At 40.8% G+C, this 27,054-nt stretch overlaps 1 protein-coding gene across 1 annotated transcript in view; it reads right to left on the bottom strand.

The window, feature by feature from the left end:
* MAD1L1 (mitotic arrest deficient 1 like 1) overlaps positions 1–27,054 on the bottom strand; it is a 1,251,441-nt gene that overhangs the window by 1,101,211 nt on the left and 123,176 nt on the right. The window contains exon 10 of the mRNA XM_073636726.1: positions 2,883–2,969. Within this exon, the coding sequence (XP_073492827.1) occupies positions 2,883–2,969 (87 nt within the window). The remainder of the gene's footprint in view (positions 1–2,882; positions 2,970–27,054) is intronic.

Here is a 27,054-nt window from a genome sequence, read left to right as displayed (position 1 = left end):
AAAACAAAAAAATTGTAAATGCACATTTTACCTGCAAAAAAATGTGCATTTATTATTGTTTGTTAAAAGGTGAACTTTAACCAAAAATACATATTGGCTTCAATTTTCAGAGGCTTAGTCTTAGATACATCAAAAGTGATAATCAAATAGGCATTACTATACCTTAGTATAAAATAAAATGAAATAAAAATGAAATAGCAAATACCGCCCTCCAACTAGGTGTAAAACGTATATTACAAAATCATAAATATACTGTATTTATACATCACAAAACATTAAAGGTGTCCATCCAACGGTTCTATTCCCCATTGGAGAGGAATAAAATCCTTATTGAAAATAGCCATCCAGATTTCTATAAAAACTTTGCATGATATACGGTAATTAAACTCCTTAATAATAAATCCACCCTAATTTTACTCCACATGTGATGCCTTCCACCTGTGGGATTCCGGACTCACCAGAAAATGTGACATCCAACTTGTATGTAGGTCACAGTTACAGAGCCGTGTGACAAGGAGCAGTGTGATTCACATTGTATTGCATCACACAGCTCCTTTTTTTCTTAACGTCATATAGAAGATGCAAAGTGGCACTTCATTCATGCCACCACACAGCAGCAGTGACATGCAAGGCCATCCAGAGAGGTGTGATATTATGCAAACATGTTGCACAATATCGCATGGCTCTGGAACTCGGATACACCACATTTTTGGTTTAAACGTAACAAATCTGCCTTTACCTATGTTAATCTTTATACCCATTTCCCCTGTCCCCAACGATCGTAGGCCCAAGCTGTACACAAAGCCTTGCCTTTCTATAAAGCGGATATATGCAATTCCAACAGACAGTTCTATTCAACCCTATGATTGCTTACTGTTCAAACGAGGCTAGCAGGGCAGACAAATGTAAACAAAGTTGAGGCTTGAAATAGGCCAGGGTTGTCCTGGAGAGGAATTAAAGCTGTGGGATTCACGGGTGTGATAAGGGGGTTCGGGGGTGGTTTAGTATACTTTTCACAAAAATGTACTTGCTTTTTGAAAGCAAAATCTCCACATAATAGAATATTTCATTAAAACTTCAGTCATGAATGAACACTGTTACAAATAAACTAACACAGTGTACACTGGAGGGTTATTTACTAAAACTGGAGTGTGCAAAATCAATCCATTTAGATTTTATTGCCAAAGCTTTTTTGAACAAGCTGGAATTAGAAGCTGATTGTCTACCATACACAGCTGCATCAGATTTAGTAAATCTACTCCTGTCTACCTAACTGTTCATCCCAACAATATAACTGGGTTAACATAGGTGCGGCCGTGGTTTGCAGCATGGGTCTGGTGCGTCCCTGTTCACCAATTCAGGTCCAAATTTTTGCCTGAATTCGCACCCGAATCAGACCCAAAAACGCACTAGAACCGTTCTGCAATCCAGACCACGGCCGCCCCGGACCTGTGTGAACAGCTTCCATTGAGAGCTGGTTACACACGCCTGTTACATAAATTGGATGCGGAAAAACGTACATCCAGTTCGCAATTGCTGCATCTGACTAATCTAAATCCCATAGGCTAGGGATACACTGGTAATTAAATATTCTTGCGACCATGAGATTTAAAGCTGAACTCCAGGCAAACAGTAAAATGCAGATGAAATACTTATATGGGAGAGTTTATACTTAAAATTGCTGTTCATCTGGTGCTGAGATTTTACAAAAGGTCTGCTACACAGCAAAGCCACGTCTGGTAGGACAGCACACCTAATTTTTCTCAGCTGCCGCACCTTTACAGGCCATGGCCCATTGCCAGCCTGTGACTAGACAGTGAAAGGATAGCCAGGAAACCTGAAGGCTTACCATTCTTTCACCCTCCTCTTTCCTCCTATCAGCATGTTTTTTGATTGGCTGCTTGTGCTGCCAGTCTGACTGCAATACGCGAATACTAACTCAGGTCCTTTCACTGCTTGCATTAAAAATAAACACATTTAATGATGTATGAATACAACACTGCAATAAGTTGTTACTTCTACATCAGTCTGGAGTTCAGCTTTAACCATTTGTTGTCAGTGGAGATGATCCTGGACATTCTGCAAACTCATCTCTAATTTAAGCATCCACCTCCCATATTTTCATCTCTACCTGCCAGTGATCTTATCAGCAGGGCACTGAAATCTACATAATGCCAACCAGATGACTGTCCATAAGAAGTCAAATCACTCAGAAGCAAAGAGATATAAGCGTCAATGCAAGCCTGCCCTTTTTTTTTCAATGGCCTGGCCTTCTATTTTGTTCTGAGTGGTCACCAGTGATTGTGAAACAAAAGAGCAGTGTGTTTTCAGCAAGCCGTGGATCTCCATCTGCAGGCCTGCACAAAGACACTATACTACATTTTAAATATCCTGGCAACAAGGGTTTTTATAAAAAGAATAGGTTAAGCTTATGTGACACCATGGCAACAATACATTAAAATGCATATGTCTATTCTGAACCAAGTAAAAGTTTGCACTGCGCAATGGCACTTTCCTGTCCATTCACAGTTTTATAAGCACTGAGTGAGTAGCTGGTTTGGTTAACTACAGGGTTTTAAAGTTTGATTCATGGAACAACTTTGGCTCTCTAAAAACCACATTACAATAAAAGATGTACTGTGAAAATAAAGCCTGTATTTATGATAAAATAAAAAGCAATTCGAAAAGAAAGGTGGAAATCCCCTGTGGAAAGATGAATGGCATTATTTGAAAAAAGCCTTTCAAGTGAAGAAACTGCTTTAAAAAACAGCAGACGGGCTCCATGTACCGTTTGAAAGACAAAACTATGAATAGGAATGTAAAGAGGAAAAACATTTACAAGTAAATGTAGAACAAAGAAATAAAAGCCATTTCCATCATACCTGTTTGTAATAGTCAAATTCTCTTCTTTCAACTTAATCTCTCTCCGCTGTATGGCAAGGATCTGTTTGGAGAGATCATCTGGAGTCCTGAGGAGAGAACAAAAAAAAAATTTATATTTTTTAACCAATAAACTTTCTAGTGAATTTTTTAGACAAAGTACAAAACAAAGGCATAAATCATATGGTCTGCCACATAGTCAACATTAATTAACAGTAAGGCAGAACAGATAATGCATAGATAGCACAATTTAATTTAACATGTCTTCAGATCAGTGTTTGCAAAGTAGCCAGCCTTAGATAGGTAACAAACAAAACATTTATATTAAAGTGAACGCAGTAATTTTTTTCTTAAACAATATGATATACCTTTGTGCAATAAAATTGCACAGACTGGCACAGATCTTCCTTTTATCAGGTTCCCCGCTAGCGCCCATGACACCTCTTCTCACTGTGACAGCAAAGGATATCACTTCTTATCGTGGCACACCTGCGGGCTCGATCCTGAGCAGCGCTGCCTGTGTCCATAGGTACAGACGGCATGGCTTCTGCTGCCTTAGCAAAGCCTGCGAGAGCCGCTACAGACGGCCATAAACGCTGGATCGAGTGAGGGCTCAGGTAAGTATATGTGGGTTTGAGGATGCATACTACTACATAAACAATTTTTACGTTAATGCAGGGAATGCATTAGGGCAAAAATGTTTAGGCTTTAGAACCACTTTAACAAGTTTGCCCACTCAGATTAGTTTTCAAATAAAACCAACAGATAGTCACACTAGCTGCCAGTGTTAGGTCATAGACGGTGGATGTCTTGGAGCACAATGAGATGAGAGTTTTGCCTCTCTTTGCTTGAAACTTACAAACGTACCAAAGGGACCTGCTATGAAACTTATTCCAGACTTATACCAGCCAAAGAATGAAGAAGCGCACACCTGGTTAAATGTTTCTTCTCTTTTTTGTGTTTCCTTTTTTTCCTTCTTGGCAGGTTTTATGGATTCTAGGTTTCTTATATGCAATACTGTGACAATGTGTCATTGGGGTCCTTTGGAATTTTACACAGATAACTAAGGTCAGCCGACCTATTCATACTGATATTGATACTGTGAAACTTATGAGTATTCATGTCTTCCTTGCAAGTGTACTTATCGCCATGTGAAATGTGAGTTTTTTTATTTTATTCTTTTTTAGTAAACCCTTTTATATATGATATCACACTATGTGGTATCTTTTTGAATTTTTGGTCACATCGTGTGAACACGGAGATTCGTTGTGGTCCTCCTTCCATCCATGAGAAAACCATTTGTACTACATACTGGATACCTGCTCATTTTGATCCAGGCCAGAGATCGTAGACATCACATCTCTACATATATGGTGTTCATCACCACAAGCCTATATGACTTAAGAAGTGTATACCCCTTTAAGTCCATACATTCCGGTAAGCCTCTGCACAATTGGTGGTGGTCGTTTTCTGTAAACACCCTTTCCTCATCGTGTTCTTAGTGTGGTTCCAGCGATGCCAATCAGCTGAATTTCTAAATACATTAAGTTTTATAAGGATTTTGTGTTCTTATATCTTAAGACTTTTTTAAAAAAATATTTGTCTCTTCACCTTGGTGGACATTTGTTTTTCCTTTTTACAGGGATAACAATCCTTTTCACTTAATACTAATGGTTACACATTTTTGTACTAATTGATTGTACACATTTGAGCGCTGCATATTCTTTTACGAATAGTGGGTGCAATGTCAGGTTCCTGCACACTTTCTCATCAACATTCATTTAGAAAGCTGGAGGAAGTGTGAATGGACGAGCATGCTGATAAGCGTATTCGTAGTCTATTGAGAACTACAAGCTGCCTGTCACAGTGACAGACGTGACTTGTGGTTTATTTATTCACAGATCCCTGTAAATGAATGAAGCAGCTGTGTGGGCGGAGCCCTGCACAGACACGCCAATTTTATAATGTGACAGCAGCTACCACCTGTTGAATTATTCCGTTTGCACAGAAGTTGGTCTCTCGTTTGACTTTGGTACATTGTTGGACATTTATCGCTCAATCTTTGCTGCCGGCTATAGCCAGCGGTGCTGGTTAGTATATTCTTTCGGCAGGGAAACCTCCCAGCTGTTGGAATACAAAAGCTCAGCGGGAGGGAATCCCCCATCCACCGCAAACATGTGGATGGGGGAATTGATTCATTTTCTTTTGTTCAACCCGCTGGGTAAACGAAAGACAATAAATTATGTATGGCTCACCTTAGTCATGGTGAAGACCTTTTTTGTTCCTTATCGCTGGTAACAGAGGGAAGAATAAATCATCATTTTGATAACTTTGCCTCTTCTGTTAAATTCTGTTCCAGTTACAAAATGGCAGGAATAGGGGTGTTAATACCAAATGAAACTGCAAAACAAACTTTTTTCACTGAAAAAAAAAATACGATGTTTGTTTACACCATATGCAAGATGATGACATCAATGAAATAAACATCTAACACAATCCACTCGAGACTAAAAAAAAAGAAAAATACATAAAGCTCCATCTGTCTGCATACAAATAAAAGAAAATCAGAGGATTTTTTTTTTTTTTTTAAATCAAAAGACAACAAAAAGACGACTGCCCAATCCCCAGGGACGGAAGCAAAAAATTAGGGCCTGTGTCACAAGAACTGCACAGACCTTTACTAAAAGTAAATAATTCTCAATTCTAAAGAAAAAAAAAAAAAAGAAAGAATAAAAATTTTAACGGATACTAAAAGGGACAATAAGGGCCAACAACATCGGGATTTTATTTCAAAATTGTTTCTATATCTGTTCAAGTCTATATGAATGCTTTAGCAAGGCATATGCAAGTCAACTGCACCTGCAAGAATTTCTAAAACATCAAACTATTGTCAAAAGCATGCTGTATTTGCCCATCAAAGACATTTGACATAAGGCCTAAAGTCTTTAGATATATTGTGCATATGAAAGGGCAGCTCACGCCAAAGTATGCTGTTAATGTTTTAACCACTTGGCGTCCGCGCTATAGCCGAATGACAGCCACAGCGCGGACCTGAATTTCCGGGAGGCCGTCATATGACCGCCTCCCCTTTGCACGCTCCCTGCGCGCGCTGTGATCACCGAGTCACAGACTCAAGTGATCACAGATCCGAGTAAGTGGCCGATCCCAGCCCCTTACCACTTGATCAGCTGTCAGCCAATGACAGCTGATCACATGATGTAAATAAAAGCTTAGTAATCACTTTTTTTTTCTCCTCACACTGACAGTGTGAGGAGAAAAAAAAGCCGATCACCGGCTTATGTGCAAGGGACATCGGTCCCGAAGAGGAAGAGGCAATTCTGCCTCATCTGTGCCCACCAGTACCCCCTGCCAGTGCCACCTGCCATTGCCACCTATCAATGCCCATGAGTGCCACCTATCAATGCCCACCAGTGGTGCCAATCAGTGCCACCTAGCAATGCCGCCTATCAGTGTAACCAACCAGTGCCGATCAGTGCCCATTATTGCACCCATCAGTGCCGCCTCATCAGCGTACATCAATGAAGGAGAAAAATTACCTGTTTGTAAAATTTTATAACAAAATATAAAAACCGTAGAGGTGATCAAATACCACCAAAAGAAAAATATTTGTGGGAAAAAAAAGATAAAAATGTCAATTGGGTACAGTGTTGTATGACTGCGCAATTGTCATCCAAAGTGCATCAGCGCTGAAAGCTGAAAATTGGTCTGGACAGGAGGGGGTTTAAGTGCCCAGTAAGCAAGTGGTTAAAAAGTTTCTACAGTTGGCTTTTAATAAGTACATACAAGTTTAACCAGATTTGCTGTCATTACATATGAAGGCTCTGCCTCCTCTCCAGTAGTTCAGAACAGAAGTTAAATAGTCCTTCTCTAAATAAAAGTCTTTTCTAATTCTACATCTCTCCAAAACTCTCCTGGTAAGCAAGTGATGTGATCTTGTGCATAGGCTTTGGGTTACATGACGTAGCTCCCAAACAGGGATATAGATATAGATATATATATATATATATATACACACACACACACATATATATATATATATACACACACACACACAGTATCTCACAAAAGTGAGTACACCCCTCACATTTTTGTAAATATTTTAGTATATATTTTCGTGTGACAACATTGAAGCTGCATTCACACCTGAGCGTTTCAAAGTCACGTGTTTTTTTACCATGATTTTGTACAGGTCACCAATATACAAAGCTGAAAAACGCCTGTAATATACCGCTTTACCGTCGTTTTAGCGACGCTTTTCGACCGCTATTGATTTTGGGTGATTGATTTCAATGGGCAGGGGCGCTTTAGGAACGGTGTATACGCGCCTCAAAGATGCTGCTTGCAGGATCTTTTTTTTAACGTCCCGCAAGTGCACCGCTCCATTGTGGAAGCCCTCGGGTGCTATTATTAGTGCTATAGCAGATGTAAAGCCCCTCAGTGTGAAAGTGGCCCAAGGCATTTTCCAGGCGTTTAGCTTCAGGTGACAAAACGCTCAGATGTGAACAGGTGCCATTGAAATGAATGGGATTTTGCCTGTTGCGCGTTTTTCAGGCATTTTTTCAGGCGTTTTACGAGCATTTTATGAGCTGAAAATGCTCAGGTGTGAATGCAGCCTGAAGAAATTACACTTTGCTACAATATCAAGTAGTGAGTATACAGATTGTATAAGTGTGTAAATTTGCTGTCCCCTTAAAATAACTCAACACACAGCCACTAATGTCTAACCCGTCAAGTACACCCCCTAAGTGAAAATATCAGAATTGGGTCCAATTGGCCATTTTGCCCCCTGGTGTCATGTGACTCGTTAGTGTTAGAAGGTCTCAGGTGTGAATGGGGAGCAGGTGTGTTAAATTTGGTTTTATCGCTCTCACTCTCTCATACTGGTCACTGGATGTTCAACATGGCACCTCACGGCAAAGTATTTGATAGCAGCAAAACAAATACTCTTGCACGTAAGTGTGTTGATCGGGTGATCTAAAGTTCAGGGTGGATAATGTCTCAGGCCTTGCTGCCCTCCAGGATAGGGGTATCCTATCAGTCAGAAAGAAAATAGAAAAAAAAGTGGGTGCACCAGCCTTGTGCATTATCCTTTGATATATTTATTAAAAGAATAAAAACTACTCACAAGCATATAAAAGGAACCGCAATATGGAAGCCTTTAACTTGTGGCAATAATGGACAAACTTGATGATTCACAGATTTTGAGCCTCGCAATGATGTGTCTAAGGGTACCTTACACATTCGCAACAGGATTAAAAAAAATAAATTCTTCTTGCTCAACACATTACAAAAACACCTCTTGATTTGGAATAGGCACTCTTTTCTGAATATGAAAATAAATGTAGACATTGGCAAATGCCATCCTAGACCAGAAATCGCAGACCTACATCCCCACTATTTCCATTATAACATGGCTCAAAGATTTATACAATCAGAAACCTCCCTGAACCAATGAACAATAAACACATTGCTATTGCATCCTACCTAGAACTGGCAGCCTCACCTAGCGTAACGAATGACGAAAAGAAAAACAATATTCTCACCCCTTACTGAGAATGAGCTACCTTGTGTACTCTCCAATACCGGACATGCCAAGGCCTCATGCTTCACTGTAGGATATTTAAAATTCCTTCTGCTTCAACAATCTTCCAATTTTCTGGAGGCAATCAATTAATTTACAGAAGATCACAAACACCCACCAAGATCCATCCTTTCTCCACAAAGGGAAAGAGACTTATAGGCTACCTTTACAAACAAAAAAAAATATTTTTTTTTTTACCCACAAAGCATCTATTTGTAATAAATATCAAGAAATCAACTACAAACATATAATTTATTGGTACAAGACCCCCTCTGTAATAGCCAAACTTTTCCCGCAGCAAAGTGAGAAATGCAGGGGCTGAAATACATATACAGGAACATCACTGAAAATTTTCTGAGACTACCCTATGCTTCGCCCATTTTGGCAACAGGTTACGAAAGAATCATTACACAGCTCACCATCATATTTCTATGCACAAATCCAGTGGCAATCTTTTGGAACATAATGGCTTTGTCCAGTAAAAAGTACAGGAAATCATTTCTGATTTATTAAATGCCCAATTGAATTGCCCACTTGCTAGGTACAGGCTTTACCTTAATCGGTTCCCCACCAGCTCACGCAGACTTACTGAGACAGAATGGCTCTCCTGGGTGAAATCCCATATGGGTACATCCTTCCCTTTTCGGCCACTAGAGGGTGCACTGCACGGCAGGGGACCCGATGCACGTGCCCGTCGGTCGCGATCACGTGCATGAGCGCCAGCACAGGGATTTGTGTGTGTAAACACAAATCCCTGTGCTGTCAGAGGAGAGGAGACATGTCATTTGTTCCTAGAAAGTAGGAACAGCAATATGTCTCCTCCTACTCAGTCCTATCCCCATACAGTTAGAACACAACACCTTTAACCCCTTGATCGTCCCCTAGTGTTAATCCCTTCCCTGCCAGTGACATATACACAGTAATCAGTGCATTTTTATAGCACTGATCGCTGTATAAATGTCAATGGTCCCAAAAATGTGTCAAAAGTGTCCGATCTGTCGGGCGCAATGTCGCAATACTGCTAAAAATCGCAGACCACCATTACTAGTAAAAAAAAAAAACAAATAATGAAAAAAGGCCCCAAATCTTTCTGATAGTTTGTAGATGCTATAACTTTTGTGCAAACCAAACAATAAATGCTTATTGCGCGTTTTTTTTACCAAAAATATGTCGAAAAATATATATTGGCCTAAACTGATGAAGATATTTGTTTTTTTTTGTTTGTTTGTTTTTTTAAATTGGGGGATATTATAGAAAAAAGTAAAAAATAGTTTTTTTTCAAAACTTCGGTTTTTTTTGTTTATAATGCAAAAAATAAAAACCACAGAGGTGATCAAATACCACCAAAAGAAAGCTCTATTTGTAGGGAAAAAAGGACGCAAATTTCGTCTGGGTACAGCATTGCATGAACGCGCAACTGTCAGTTAAAGCAACGCGGTGCCAAAATGTAAAAAGTGCTCTGGTCAGGAAGGGGGTAAAATCTTCTGGGGCTGAAGTGGTTAAAGTTAGTCCTTTTCTTTGGTTGCACTGTATCCAATGCACACTTCGCCCAGAGCTGACTGCACATCATTTTTCTCTCCCTATCCACGCTGTGGATTAGACACTCCATGTTTCCTATTTTGGACTAGGCATGTACTAATGAGCACTCAAATACCCAATGAATATTGTCTCATGAAATATCTTTAATGCTCAATAAGAATGTGTATTTTTGATGTATATGTATGTACATGAATATCTGTAATCACACATTAATTATGATACGTCTCCCAGTGCCAATAGGATCCTCTGAAGAAGCTGTTGGCTTAACACGTAGTGATCCATTAGTGATGGTACATTGATTCCGTTGTTTGGCCCTGTACATGGAAGATTATCGTATACTTATCTCTTCAATCACTACGTTACTAATCCATGGGCCATCTAAATAGGTTTCCCTGTAGAGCTATACTTTCAACCATTTGATATATGGGAGATTGTTATATCTATGTAGAATGCACAATTCTTCTCAATATGGTTTTTATGACATTTTATAAGTTGTTACAATAAACCTTAATTTTTTTTATATATATATATATATATATATATATATATATATATATATATATATATATATATATATATATATATATATATATATATATATATATATATGTGGTGCCACACATGATGGGTTATGTCTCTGCATTCCTTCAACACCTCAGCAGTGCCACAGGCTGATCGCCTCCATGCCACACAGCACTGAGCAGGAATTCATGCAAAAGGAGCCCTGCCCAAGTATTGAGTGAATACTATATTGTGCATGGATATACTTTTCAGTAAGCCAACATTTCTGTATTTAAAAAAAAAAAAAAAAAATGTATTGGTCTTATGTAATATTGTAATTTTCTGACATACTGAAATTTCACTAGCTGTAAGCCATCATCATCAAAATTAAAAGGAAAAATGCTTGCAATATATCACTCTGTGTGTAATGCATCTATACAATATAGGAGTTTCGCTTTCTGAACTGAATTACTGAAATAAATTAATATTTTGGATGATATTCAAATTTTTTGAGATGCACGTACACACACACACACACACACACACACACACAAACACACACACAAACCGCAGCATTAGATTTACCTGTGGAAGAACAGAACCCAATTAAGTCACTATCAATAGGGATTTGATAGCAGCTCATATAACATCAAGATTCAAATTGGAAATCCATTGGTTGGAGACATTATGAACAATTTGTGTGTAAATTGCACAAACTCCTCAAGGATACCCAAGATGAACTCTTCCCTGGCAGATAAATTACTAAACAGGAAAGAGCAAGTTAAAACAAATCAAATTGGAAATAGATGACAGCAATACCGTATAAAGTTCATATGTTTGATAAAATATACCTTCCCCACCTTAGAGTAAACCTGTCACAAACCTTGACAATTTATCGTATTTATCGGCGTATAACAAGCACCTCAATTTAAGAGGGAAGTTTCAGGAAAAAATGTTTTCTTTTTAAATAAGCCACTTTGAAGCAAAATAATGGTCAATAAGAATCAATGCAGCCTGATTAGTGCCCATCTACAGTCTCATTGCAGCCTGGCCTGTCCCATGCCCATCTGCAGCCTGCCCTGTCCCATGCCCATCTGCAGCCTGCCCTGTCCCATGCCCATCTCCCCCATCAATGCAGCTCACCATCTCATATGAAATCACCGAGCCATCATCTGTTTCCTCGGCTCTCAGTCAGCAGTGACACACACAGTCCTGCCTCCGCCATCGGCATTGGACCAGCTCCTGTGATAGACAGAACACTGGTCTAATGCTGGTGGCAGAGGCAGGACTGTGTGTGTGACACACAAGCCGAGTTAGAGCTGAGCAGAGAGGAGATGATGGTTCTGTGATTTCCGGCGGCACTCGTCCCCCTCCGAGGAACGCTGTCAGCCTATAACACGTACCTGCGATTTTCCCCCTATTTTCAGGGGGGAAAAGTGTGTGTTATATGCCGATAAATACGGTAACTACTTTAAAAGAACCATGTTAAACCGCCTTCATGTCCAGGCCATTTTTCTGTTTTAAGGTACTTTGACTGACAATTACTTTGTCATGCAACATTATACTCAATTTTATATCTTTTTTTTTTTTTAAAGATATTTCGCCACAATTGCTAAAGAAAAAACTGAAAGCAAATTCTTTGCTAAGTAAAAAACTGAAAATTGTGAAAAAACATTACTACCTTTCTTTGGTAGAGTGTGGGGTTACTGCGTGTGAGACTTTTTTGCAGCCTAGCCACATAGAGGGGCCCAAAAAACCTGCATGATTTCAAGGAGCATAACTTATGCATCTTACTACCTATCGCATGTTTGGAGGCCCTGGAGTGTAAGGACAGTAAAATACCCACAAAATGACCACATTTGGAAAGCAGACAACCCCAAGGTATTTTTTAAAAGGCATGGTGAGCCTATTCAATATTAAACCACTTCAGCCCATTAAGGATTTGCCCCCTTAATGACCAGGCCATTTTTTGCGATACGGCACTGTGTCGCTTTAACTGACAATTGCACGGTCGTGTGACGCTATACTTAAAATTGACGTCCTTTTTTACCCACAAATAGAGCTTTCTTTTGGTGGTATTTGATCACCTCTGTGGTTTTTATTTTTTGTGCTATAAAAACAAAAATAGACCAACCGCTAGCGCCTCTGCAGAGGCGCTTTGCCGGTGGTATAGCTGTGCTGTCCCATTGATTTCAATGAGCAGGAGCAGTGAAGGAGCGGTGTATACTCTGCTCCTTCGCCGCTCTGAAGAGGCTGCTAGCAGTTTCGGGATGGTTTGCAGGCGCTATTATTAGCGCAATAGCTCCTGCAAACCGCCCCAATGTGAAAGGGCCCCTAGGGATTAAATAACTTCTTTACTCCCTCCAAAAGTTATAAAAAGAAGTTTTAGCTTTAGATATACAGTACTTTAAGAAAATAAAGTTTCAAGTTAACTATTCACTAAGTCTGATTATTACTAACAAATTGGGGTCACACCTAAACTGAGATCAGGTTAAACCTATTTTAACCTGAGGTTAAAATACAAGAAATGGAAAAAGCACCATGTTAGGCTGATTTGAAATTTTTAGAACAGCAGGTTGGTGTGAAGGACACTATTTTAGGAATTTGTATAGTGGGGAAAAAAAATAAAAATAACGCATGGCGTTGTTAGATTACAAAAGCAACAAAATGATTGCTCTGCTGACAAATGTCTCCCTACTGACTCGGACCAATAATTTCTTGTGCTGTACTTGGTACAGACGAACCAAGGCTAGCAGATGGGAAGGTGTCCCCTGTGTGCGTTTCTTTACAGTGCATTCTTATACAGTGTGCTTTCACCTCCAGCAATAACACCCAGCACGCCAATTTATTAACTGCTATACTTTACGTCCTTAAGAACAAATAAAAATTGGTCTCCTAACACTTATCAATGGGATGTCCAAACACCCATTCCACTAACTTTATTAAAGCGTATAGAAAGATTTCCACCCTAGGTTGTTTTTAGAAAACTGTGTAGCACTTACAGCCACACAAGTTTATGGCAGGATATTGGTCTTTGTTAGCTGCAATTACTGACAAAAGAAATACCCAAATCACAGTTGGAAGTTTTGACTACTAGTTTATTAGACAGAAAGAACACGGTTTAAAAATGTCATCCTTTCCTCTCCTTCATAACACCACTTTCATTTTAAACCTGCACTTTTGCACAAAAACTTAACTAAATACTGTATACTGCTCAGTAAATCCACTTGCTTGCACACCTCTATATTAAATTGTTTAGTAGAATGCAGAGATGCGCCCTTCCTGGACTGTTTCTCCACATACGAACGCTGGGCACCATGCGATGAGAAGCCGCTGCCATCTTAACCCTGTTCTCTGGCATACATTGCTAACTTTTTCTTTGCCATTTAAGGCTGTGTGTCCATTTCTGACCATATTGGCAGCCAGAGGCAGTTCAAGGATCCCCGAAGGTGACAGGTTGGTGTGTAGGTCTCACACTGAAACAGCAGAATATGTACAGGATCCAATGGCAGGGACAGAGCTCATAATAAATGATCCTCACAATGGCTTCGAACACACTAGATGTCAAAGGGAGAACTGGTAATCGATTGTGTTTAGTGATTTCAGCAGTTTTTATATAAAACTGTGAACTACTCTTAGACCAGGGTGCATCATACGTTTCGTTGTGATGTATATTTCATAACAATAATCATTGCATTGCCAAAACTAGTCCACAATCCAGTGCTAATATCAGGTAATCTCTCTACCCATGCATGGCTTGTGCTAAAATATGAAAAGCAGCACGCTGCCCCTTGTGTTTGTCCATGATGTTTATGTACTGCCACACAAAAGTACCACAAGTACCAAGACGTCATGCTTAAGCAACTGTAAGGTGTGTGCACCCTTGGTCAAAGAAACAAGCCATGGTACAGCAACTAACCTAGGGGAGTAAAAAATAAAAAGCCAAAAACTATGGGCAATAGAGCTATTCCTCTTAATGCACAGTACTTAAAGCCACTGCAATTTTTCCCTCTGAGACCGAAGAGATACTTAATCAGTACACGGTTAGGCTAGATAACTTCTATATTTAAAAAGGGGAAGCCAGTGGAAACTAAACAGATCTTTCAGCATGGTATACGAGCAGCCTACTGAGCAAATTGCACTGTGCCATGTACTGTTTGACATGCTTCAGCTCCTACTTGCGGGAAAGCAGGCATGCAAAGTTCCTTGGATCCAGACACAGGCTACTGCAATATCTTAGGAAGGTGGCAGCACCTGCCAATATTTGCTTCTTTCATGTTCGTCCTCTGCAAAACTGGTTTAGGAAACATTCAGAGGAAGGAAGGCGTGTTGGACTGCACAATATTTTGATACATCAGCGCAGATATGAATCATTGATATGATAAATTGGTCTATCTGTTGGGAACAGCTGTAATTATTTTTTTAGCCATCAATGAGCCATCTGTTCTGAATATAACCTTACATCCAGTGGATAGGGCAGGGGGTCAAAAATTAAAGATCCCATCCCCACGCGAAGATTTCATACATAGCACCTTATTGTACATTTCCTTGAAGAGGATTTCCATCAAAGCCCTCTTGAGACACCTTGCAATACTGATGGAGAAAATCTGCTTGCTACCCATCATTTGGAGATCAAAGGGCAGGCTCTAAGCTAATGCTGAACTGTGTCAGAAAACTTGCCTGCAGTATGACGGCGCTATCTCCTGGAGGATGTCAGTAAGCATGACAAGATCATATGAAAAATGTGCATAGGAAGAAGATGGCCTCTTAAAGTGTTACTAAAGTCTGTTTTTTTTATTATTATTATTAAAATAACAAACATGTTCTATGTACCTGCTCTGTGCAGTGGTATTGCACAGAGTGGCCCCGATTCTCCACTTCTTGGGTCCTCGGTGGTGATCTGGGCTCATCCTCTTCTTTTTATGACCACCATAGCCAGCCGCTTGCTCTGGGGAGAAACGTGGTCTGCGCACTCCCGACCTGTATCTCTATGGAGCCGCGCTCCATAGACTTACACAGCGGGACTCAGGCCCACACCCCCACTTCCTCTTCACTGCATTTGATTGACAGCAGCAAGAGCCAATGGCTCCTGCTGCTTTTCGAATGCTTTGTGAAGAGAAAGGGGAGAAAAGATGCAGCCATGCACAGCGTTGATCTCTTCTCCCATCTCTTACTCTTCACACAGGGAAATTGAAAACATTTTTTTTTACCTTAATGCAAACCATGCACCAAACTTTTTTACATTTAGTAACAGTTTAAGGGGGTTGGGTATCAATGCGTGTTTTTCTTAGTATAAGTGGAGTCTTGTGTATTATTAAAGCAGTATCTCAGTCGTCTTGCTCCCTCTCCGAGCCAAACCAAGATACAGAACCTAAAAGGTCAGATTTTCTGCTGCATTATCTTTGCTCTTCTATTGCAATTATTCAGTAATATTAATTTTGAAAGTTTATGTACATGGTATTTATTGCTAAAGAAAATTAAGAACACGGTTTCTTTGGTCATATTCACTAGCAGAGCTCTAGCAAATTGGTATAGTTCAGGTAAGGATACAATAGAAGTCACTTCAGTCTGATTTGTAAGATCTAAAATTTCTGGCAACCTCCTTACTTACGCGTTATACTAGTGGCAGATATTGAGCGTACTAGACACACCCAAAACACATCATCATTGTACTCAGGACATGTGTAGAATGTCTAGCGTCTCTGCCCTGCTGCTGGGACTCCACCTCCCAGTATACGATTGTTGGCTTTCATTATTCAAAGCCAGGATCACTGTATACTCAGAAAAGGTGTCAGAAACAACAGCCCAAATCAGTGTTTGTAGACACTGCTCCAGACAGAAAATAAAAATAAAGTTTTTTTTTTTTTGTTTGTTCTTTTAATAAAATGTTTTCGTTTAACCAAGATTTTCGCAACCTTTTTTCGGTCAAGGCACCCTTAAAATTATGGACAGTCTTGAGGCAGCCCATTTTAAAATGTAAAAAAACTATTCTAATAGTTTTATATAATGCAGCAACATCCACACACATAGGACACCCAACAATAGAAACGATTTATTCTTGCAAAGCAAATACACTTTTGCACACTGGTATTGACTAGTATGCCAATGTTTCCCTTCTCCTTTCTCTGATTATAAGGTGACCTCAGTGCTGAAGGAGAAAGGGGGAAAGGAGGGTCAAACAAGGATGCTGTGCAGGCAACCAAAATCCTCCTTTTCAACTGATGACATCATTGGTTGTTAGGATGACCGTGGCTAGAAGGTCATAACGGCGCATAAAGAAAACCTGTCGATTTGTATAACTAAAATGCAAGCTTGATCCACCTGCTGGCTTGAAATAGCGTTTTGGGAAATTTTTAGGCATTTTGCCAAGGCACCCCCTGAATAAACCTCAAGGCACCCCGATTGCAAAAAGGCTGGTTTAACCCCTTATTAATTCTTAGTTTACTCTAATCAGCCCTAATTATCTCCTTATTTTCCATATACTTTCCTGCTCATTTTATTTTATAACTATTTTTAAACGTTGTGCAATTTAATATTGTTACACATTTATCATAGATTTACACATACCATTAAAAAAAAAAAAAAGCTAAAAATTGAGAAAAAAATATTTAATTTGTAAATAACATTGTAATGCTTTGTACCAGAATCATACTTTTAGTGTTATTTTAAACCAAACAGAATAAAATGCACACTTATTTGCAGTAACGCTATTTATTTTTAAACACTGCACTACAAAAAAAAAAGGAAACATGTTGTTTTTTTTTAAGGATTGAAAAAAAAAAAAATACAAAATCATGAAAAGAAAGCCTGGTTTTTCCTTAAAACAAAAACGACATGATTTAATTTACCTTGTTACCTTTAGTAATGACAGAGATATCACTGAATAAACAAGTCCATAGCAGAAATGTAAAGTTTGCTCTGGTCCACAGGGGGTGAACAGGTGTGAGAGGTGACCTGATTAAAGTAAAAAGGTAACCAAGATTAAAATGTAGAAAGTGAACCCCGCAGGCCTCTGATCTGTTGATCTTCAAAAAAAAGGATGCACATAACTAACTCGTATTTCAACTACCAATAAATACCTCCAATAGCCTTGGAGAAAAGAATGACACATTTATCACAAGGCTCATAAGCAAAGTAACAGCTAAACATTTTTCAGGTCACAAGCACACGCACGGTCCAATGGGAATATAATACAAGAAGAAACAAGGCACACATAACACAACAGAATTTATGTGTGATGTCTCAGAATATTAACAACACTTCCAACAAATGCAAAAAAAACAGATTCTGCATTTTACCCCAGATAAACACAACTGCACAGTCTTCAAATTGCTCATATTGGAAGGTATCCATATAGATGGACTCATGGAAATGGGTATGGATTCCCTGAGTGGATGAGGTTTGGGATGATTAGTTGCACATCAATTAGGATAAAATTGGTGGTATACTTTTGTGATATATGTTTACATAAATTGATATATTTATTTAAAACTCGATTCTGCGAAAGCACCTACGCAATATATACAGTGCCTTGAAAAAGTATTCACCCCCTTGGCATTTTTCGTGTTTTGTTGCCTCACAACCTGCAATTAACATGGCTTGTTTGAGGATTTGCATCATTTAATTTACAGAACATGCCCACAACTTTGAAGATTTTTTTTTTTTTTTTTTATTGTAAAGCAAACAAATAGGACAAAATAATAGAAAAAGTCAATGTGCATAACTATTCACCCCTCTAAAGTCAATACTTTATAGAGCCACCTTTTGCAGCTATCACAACTCCAAGTTGCTTTGGATAAGTATGAGCTTGCCACATCTTACCACTGGGATTTTTGCCCATTCCTCCTTGCAGAACTGCTCCAGCTCCTTCAAGTAGGATGGTTTGCGCTTGTGAACAGCAATCTAAGTCTGACCACAGATTTTCTATTGGATTGAGGTCTGGGCTTTGAATAGGCCATTCCAACACCTTTACATATTTCCCCTTAAACCAGTCAAGTGTTGCTTTAGCAGTGTGTTTGGGGTCATTGTCCTGCTGGAAGGTGAACCTCCATCCTAGCCTCAAATCACACACAGAGTGGTACAGGCTTTGCTCAAGAATATCCCTGTATTTAGCACCATCCATCTTTCCCTCAACACTGGCCAGTTTCCAAGTTCCGACTGCTGAAAAACATCCCCACAGCATGATGCTGCCACCACCATGTTACACTGTGGGGATAATGTTCTTTGGGTGATGTGATGTGTTGCGCCAGACATAGCGTTTTATTTTATGGCCAAAAAGTTAAATTTTAGTCTCATCAGACCAGAACACCTTCCTCCATACATTTTTGGAGTGTCCCACATGCCTTCTCGCAAAATAAAAACGTGCAATTTTGTTTTTTGCTGAAAGTAATGGCTTTCTTCTGCCATAAAGCCCAACTCTATGGAGTGTACAGCTTATTGTGGTCCTTTGTACAGATACTCCAGTCTCTGATGTGGAACTCTGCAGCTCCTCCAGGGTTACCTTAGGTCTCTGTGCTGCCTCTCTGATTAATGCCCTCCTTGCCCGGTCTGTGAGTTTTGCTGCGCGGCCGTCTCTTGGCAGGTTTGCTGTTGTGCCATGTTCTTTCCATTTGGTTATGATAGATTTGATGGTGCTCCTAGGGATCATCAAAAATTTGGATTTTTTTTTATAACCTAACCCTGACTTGTACTTCTCAAGAACATTGTCCCTTACTTGTTTGGAGAGTACCTTGGTCTTCATGGCAGTGTTTGGTTAGTGGTGTCTCTTGCTTAGGTGTTGCAGCCTCTGGGGCCTTTCAAAAAGGTGTGTATATGTAATGACAGATCATGTGAAACTTAGATTGCACACAGGTGGACATCATTTCACTAATTATGTGACTTCTGAAGGTAATTGGTTGCAATTGGGAGCTTTTTATGGGCTTCATAACAAAGGGGGTGAATACATACTCACATGCCAATTATTTTTTTATTTCTGAAAAATAGTTTTATGCATATATTTTTCTAATTTTACTTCACTAACTTCGACTATTGTGTTCTGATCCATCACATATAATTCAGATTTAAAAAAAAAACAAAAAAACATTGAACTAAAGGCTGTAATGTAACAAAATAGATAATAAGCCAATGGGGGGTGAATACTTTTGCAAGGCACTGTACAAGTCAGTTCTCAAAAGTTGTATGCCTTTAACCACTTCAATACCAGGCACTTACGCCCCTTCCTGCCCAGGACAATTTTCAGCTTTCAGTGCTGTGACATTTTAAATGACAATTGCGCGGTCATACAACACTGTACAAGTAAATTTTTATCATTTTCTTCCCACAAATGGAGCTTTCTTTTGGTGGTATTTGATCATCTCTGCGGTTTTTATTTTTTGTTAAACCAAAAAAGACCAACATTTAAAAAAAAAAAAAAAAAAAAAAGTTTTTTTAGTTTAATAAAATTTTGTTTTCCCCTTCACTGACAGGCGTCTGTGATGGGCACTGACAGGCGGCACTGATGGGCAACACTGATGATGAGCTACTGATAAGTACTGACAGGTGTTACTGATTGGCACTGTAGGGGGCACTGGCAGAATTGATTGTTTTTACATTGCTGGGCACTGGTTGGCAGGTGATTTGTGCTTGTGTGATCAATGTGCTGATTATCAGCACAGACCCCCCCCCCCCCGACAGGGAGAGCTGCCGATCAGCTCTCCCTGTCAGCGCGAATTGAGGAATGTCGTTTATCGGCACTTCCTGGTTCACGCGATGATCAGCTGTGATTGGTCACAGTTGATCACGTGGTAAGAAGCCTCTGACAGAGGCTTCTTATCAAGATCGGAGATGCGGGGAGTCAGGCTGACACACCGCACTCGCGATTGCCGCGTGTCGGCATATTATTTTACTTGACGTCATATGACGCCCAGTCAGGATAACGGAACCACTTCACGGCCGCCATTCTGCACACGGCGGGCAGTGGTTAACATTGCAGCACTGGCTGGATGGGCAAATGTCTTAAGTTAGATCAAACTTCTTTATGTCAAATTACTTTTTGTAGTCCACAACATAGACATCAGAAACTATGGGAAATATCAAACATCCACATTTTGTTGGCATATGGTTTTCCTTTCAAAGAGTGCATACAAAAAGATAATGACAACACACTGCTATTCAATTTACTAACGACACTGAAATATGATTTTACCCAAGTTTTCTTTTAAATTTCCAACTTTCTATGTGCAGTTACTAATGTATAATCACAACTTCTTTAGTTTTGGACAGAGTAGAGAAAGATTAGAAAGAGGACATGTCAGGTTTTTATTGCAGTCTGTCTCCTCGTTGGGGAGATTCCATCTCTATTTGTCCTATTGACCACTGTCACCAAGACAGAAAAGTGAAAGCCAAAATATTAATTATCACCAAAACAAGAGGTGAGGGGCAATTCATCCAATGAAGAGCACCGCTCCAGGGACAACTGTCGAAAAAGAGAATTGCCTTTATTTGTAAAGCTTTTCTATTGCATCTCTAACAGGAAGTGAAGGAAAATCTCCCCAACAGGACATAGACAGCAAAAATAACTTGACAGAGGTTTAAAGTGATTGTAAAGTCTCATTTTTCTTTTCCTTTAAAAATAACAAATGTGTTATTCTTGCCTGCTCTGTGAAGTGGATTTGCACAGAGCAGCCCAGATCCTCCTCTTCTCGGGTCCCTTCCTCCTGTCAAGTGCCCCCACAGCAAGCAGCTTGCTATGGGGGGCCCTGAGCAGAGCCGCAGCTCCGTACGTCTATTCAGACACTGAGCCGTGGTTTAACCCCAACCCATCTCTCCCGATTGGCTCCTGCTGCTGTCAGTCAGTTAGCCTATGGGCACCGCTGATGTGTCTCAGCCAATCAGGACACTTGTGCACGTCACTGGATAGAGATGGGGCTCGGGTAAATATTAGGGGAGCTGAGGGGGGTTAATACACAAAGAAAGTTTTTTTTTTTAAATCTTAAAGCATTAAGATAAACAACCTTCTGCCTTTACAACCACTTTAACCATTCCTTACTCTATCCAAAACAAAAGGGTTTGCCATATACATTAAGTAAAAAAGTCAATTGCTAGCTTAAAGGGGTTGTAAAGGCATAAGGTTTTTTTCTTAAATGTATTCTATGCATTAGGATAAAAAAAGCCTTCTGTGTGCGGCAGTCTCCCCTGCACCCCTAATAATTACCTGAGGGCCCTCTCTGTCTACGAGTGTGATTGGCTGAGACACACAGCAGTGGTGCCATTGGTTCCTGCTGCTGTCAAAGTCTGCTAGCCAATCAGAGGGGGAGAGGAGAGGGGGCGGGGCTGGGGCGGGGCTCCGCGTCTGAATGGACACAGGAAGCTATGGCTCGGGTGACCCCAAAGCAAGCTGCTTGCTGTGGGGGCACTGAACAGGAGCACAGAAGAGGGACCCGAGAAGAGGAGGATCCGGGCTGCTCTGTGCAAATCCACTGCACAGAGGAGGCAAGTATAACATGTTTGTTATTTTTATAGGAAGAAAAAAAGACTTTACAATCACTTTAACAGTATCCCGTTCCAATGCCGATTTGAAACTTTAGATGAACTGGTTTATCCAAAGACACAATTTCAAATTGGATATTTCTACAGAGAACAAGCAGCAACTTTGTGCCAATTCAGTTTATTCAACTCTAAGCGTGGAATGTTTTTCCTTGAGAAGGCAGATTTGATCAAAGAAGATGCATTGTCTGGGTGGTTTGATAAATTCCTGCATGGGGAACAGAGCCCGAGGAATGATGCAGAATGCAATCTCCCGAGTATGGACAATTGTGCTGCTCAATAACGTGTACACCTAGAAGGCAACATTGACAAAATCTGTCAAGCTACCAAGATACAAAACACTACATCTCTAGTATCTGATGAAAGATATACACACAAAATCGAGAAGAACAACAGTATCTGGGAAGTAAGAAAACCAACCCTATCGCTACGGTTATCCCCTAAAATCAATGGCACAGGCAGAGGCTGACAGCAATACTTTCTTCTTTGTGCCTCACTTCTCCACAACAGCAAACAGTTTTTCTTTTTACTTACCAGTATAAACCATTTCTTGCAGTACAGTACAGGACACCGGATCTTAAGCACTTGAGTCCCCAGGCATTTTATTCCCTGTAAACATGAGTCAGGCAGCTACTCTAAAATATTATATATAATTTTTTCAGGGGAGCTAGGGCTTTAACCGGTTCCGACTGGCCCGCATACATATACAGGGCACAATGGCACCGCTGCATGACACCCCGAACAGGTACGGGGGGTGCTCTCTCCACCAGGGGGGGCACGCCCAGGACCATCGGATTAGTTCCAGAACTGATAAATCTTCAGGTCCAGGCCAATGATTTATGGCCTGGACCTGCTGATCGGTTCTGGCAAATGAAATCCTTCCCCTGCCTGTAAGTGTAAACACGGGCAGGGGAAGTGATGTCATCTCCCCTCGTGGAACTCTTTGTTCCAGCGAGAGGCGAGGAGACATCTCACAGTAAGTTGCACCAACATTAGACTAACACCAGTACACGTAGGTACACTGATTACCACCGGATTTAGGATCTGTGTCGCCCCAGGCAGCGTCAGATTAGTGCCATCTGTCAGATTCAGGCTAAGAAAACGATCCTGTAGACAGCAGCGGCACCCCGACAGATAGCTCTGACAATGGAGTAGTGGTCCCTGCCAAGGTAAGGCATACTCGACCCCATTCTTCTGCTGTTGAGGTGCAAGAACCACAGGGCTCTCGTATGGAGCAGAGAGCCAGTACTATTGCCGCTCATCCTTCTGGTGAACTGGCAAGCACCAGCGTGGCGAGTCCCATAAGTGCAGTTCAAGCTGGTGAGGTGGCTAGCACAAGTAGTGTCCCGCAGCCACCAAAAAGACAAAAACAGGCCCATTGAGCCTATAGTGCCCTTCCTGCTGCATTTGCCAATCCGAATTGGGAGCTCACCACTACTGCAGCACCCGTACTTCCACCATTCACTGGCCAACACGGAATTCAGGTGGATTTTCCGTCACTTGTATTTGTATTCACTGTTTTTCACGGAAGATCTCTATAGATCTGTTGTGCACCAAAGCAATTTGTATGCTGGTCAATTCATAGGTGCTAATCCCCAGCTGGCCCTTGCCAGAGATTGGAGACCTATTACGGTCCCTGAACTTAAGACCTTCCTGGGCCTATCCCTCCTCATGGGCATAACTAAAGTGAGTTGCGGTCATATTAGTCCACTGACCCAATTCACCATATGCCCGTGTTCTCTGCCTCCATGACCAGGACACGATAAGAGCAGAACTTGCTGTTCATGCATTTCAATGACAATGAACTTTGTCATCCTCAGAGTAACCCTGAATACGATCGGCTCTACAAAATTCGGACCCTCATAAACCACTTCAACCAACAGTTTGCAGCCTTGTTTACTCCCAATCTAGTTGTCTGCATTGATGAGTCCCTGATTAAGTTTTCTGGCCGCTTGTCATTCAAACAGTATCTTCCCAGCAAGCGTGCCAAATATGGGGTCAAGATGTATAAGCTCTGTGACAGGGCCACAGGCTATACATGTAGTTTTATGGTTTACGAGGGAAGAGATAGTTGGGTAGAGCCGGAGAACTGCCCAGACTACATAGGGAGCTCTGGCAAGATTGCTTGGGACTTGCTATCAACCTTATGCGGAAAGGGGTACCACTTGTATGTGGACAATTATTACACAAGCGTGCCACTTTTAGTCACTTGTTTGATCATGGAATTGGCGCATGTGGCACCGTGCGATCTAATAACTGGGGCTTACCCCAGCGGCTTGTAGATTCCCGTTGTAGGCTGGGGGAGAGAGCCGGCTTGAGATGTAGTAATTTGCTTGCAGTGAAGTGAAGGGATAATAAGAAAGTTTTCGTTCTGTCCTCCCTTCACGCAGACACGATGGTCCAAATCCAAACGGCGACTGGTGGTGTGGAGAAACCCCTCTGTGTCCATGAATACAACCTTAATATGGGAGGGGAGGACCTCAGTGACCAGTTGATGGGGCCGTACTTAACTGTCCTTAAGGCCAGACGCTGGCAAAAAAAAAAAAGTGTCTTTATACTTATTCCAATTGGCTCTGCTGAACGCTTATGTGCTATACAAAGCTTCAGGACAAATTGGATCCTTCCTTTAATTCCAGGAAGAGATCAAAGCCTTTCTGTTTCCAGATGGTGCTGTGGCCCAACTTCCCAATGCAAATGCAGGGAGCCGGCTACATGGGAGGCATTTCCCATATGTCTTCCCTGGTACCCCTAACAATCGAGCACCCTAAAGAAGTCGTGTCTGTGGCAGGCACAGATTTAGGCGTGACACGCGCTATTGTTGTCCCTCCTGTCCTGACCAACCTGGTCTCTGCATCTGTGAATGTTTCAAACGCTACCACACACTAGTGGAGTATTAGCGTAGGGTAAAGCACTGCACAGACTAGGACACACTTTCACAGGGTCTCCAAATATGCCATCGCTTTTTTAGAGAACTGGTCACCGTTACAGTTACAAATAAAAAAGTGTAAAACAGAAAAAATATATATATATTAAAAAAGCCAAAAATAGTTGTAATTCAGGTAATTCTTTTATACCTTACGGTTTACCGTGTTGTTGTCTTTCTGAGAATGCAGCCGGGGTTTCCGCCAACTGACCATAGTTAATCGAAGACCAGACCGGCTCCAATCATCTCTATGGCCTAAGAAAGCGGAAACTACAAGTATTTCATGAGTTTGGTTTCGCCGGATAAACAGCACCACTGGGAACTTAGGAAACCATCTTATCACACCGATCTTGGTGTGGTCAGATGCTTTGAGGACAGAGGAGAGATCTATAGTCTAAAATACCCCAAGTCTCGTGTCATATGTAAACAGCAATTGCATCATGCATGTGAGGTATCACTGCGAACGTCAGATCGAGGGCAGTAATTTCAGCAGTAGACCTCCTCTGTAAATCTAAAGTGATAACCTGTAAAGGCTTTTAAAAATGTATGTAGTTTGATGCCACTGCACGGTTGTGCGCAATTTTAAAGCATGTCGTGTTTGGTATCTATGTACTCGACATAAGCTCTTTTACCAAACATTTGGGCAATATATTGTGTTTTAGTGCATTAAAATTCAAAAAAGTGTTTATCTTCCAAAAAAAATTGCATTTGAAAAATAGTTGCGCAAATAATATACAATGTTTGGGGGGTCAAGGTAATTTTCTAGCAAAAGAAAAATATTTTTTCATGTAAACAAAAAGTGGTTAGAAGAGTGGGTGATGTGTGGGCATAAGCCAATGTTGTGCATAAAGTCGCATGACAGGTCAAAACCCCCCAAATGACCTATTTTTGGAAAGTAGACACCCCAAGATATTAGCTGATAGGCATGTTGAGTCCATGGAATATTTTATGTTTTGCCACAAGTTACGGGAAATTACAATACATTTTTTTTTCTCCTCACAAAGTTGTCACTAAATGATATATTGCTCAAACATGTCACAAGCATATGTGAAATTATACCCCAAAATACATTCCGCTCCTCTCCTGAGTACGGGCAAGTCCAGTACTGGGCTGGGAACTTTGTGAACCCTCAGAGCTGTGGCCAGCCCGAAGAGCAGAGTCACAAAAATAAAGACAGACGACTTTACACTGCAATTTGCATAAACCCTTGATGAGCCTGGAAAAAAACGGCACATGAAGATGATATGTGTCATTGATGACTATAGACCCCAAAATCTGCATCTCACAGAACCTGAAATCTGAAACAGAAGGATGTCCAGCGGCTTAAGATCTAAGCTATGTCCCCATTTGGTTTTGGGAGTGCTAACGGTTGAGGTTTATTTTATTTTTATTTTTTTTTAAATAATGAGCACATATCTTCTGCTCCAATAGTCAAACGCAAGGCAAAAGACTGGCAACTCTGTGGCCGACCCCGAAGGCCAAAAGAGGCGTACCTACCTACCAAGCTTTTGCTAAAGACGGAGAAAAACAACTTCAGAGACTGCCCTAAGATCTTCTGGCCTGAGATACTCTCAAAAACACAGCAGCCTCAGATGCCTCCCTCACACAGGTGGGGGAAAGCTTACAGCATCTGGTATTCTCGGGCAGTCTCACAAGTCACATCCATATACTAACCAGGCCTGATCCTGCTTAGGCTTCAATCAGAGTTCAGGCATGATCAAGGTGATACGGCTGCAGTCCATCTGATGAAACATAAATGCGGCAATGCCAAACACCACAGTGGCTCAGATGCATCTGACACAACTGTCCATTGGGGGTGATGTGGACACCGCCAGATCACTAAACCTGAGAGCAGTGCATCTGCCTCTTCTTTCTGGAACCATTTAACTGGTATAAACAGGTAAATAACGTAGCAACTATATTAGCCAATCTAATACACAATCCTCCAAGGATGCAGGCCTAAACAATGTTTGTTTATTGCTATGCAATCCCTTACATATGTAAGTATGCAGGTACCCAGGCATGCCGCTATGTAGGTACCTAAGTTATGCAAACATGCGGGCATACAAGTATTCTTGCCCTTCAT

The sequence above is a fragment of the Aquarana catesbeiana genome, linkage group LG06 (genome assembly GCF_042186555.1).
Source record: "Aquarana catesbeiana isolate 2022-GZ linkage group LG06, ASM4218655v1, whole genome shotgun sequence".
Classification (NCBI taxonomy): domain Eukaryota; kingdom Metazoa; phylum Chordata; class Amphibia; order Anura; family Ranidae; genus Aquarana; species Aquarana catesbeiana.
The sequence above is the reverse complement of the archived record's forward strand: the minus strand, read 5'-3'. Positions and strand labels throughout refer to the sequence as shown.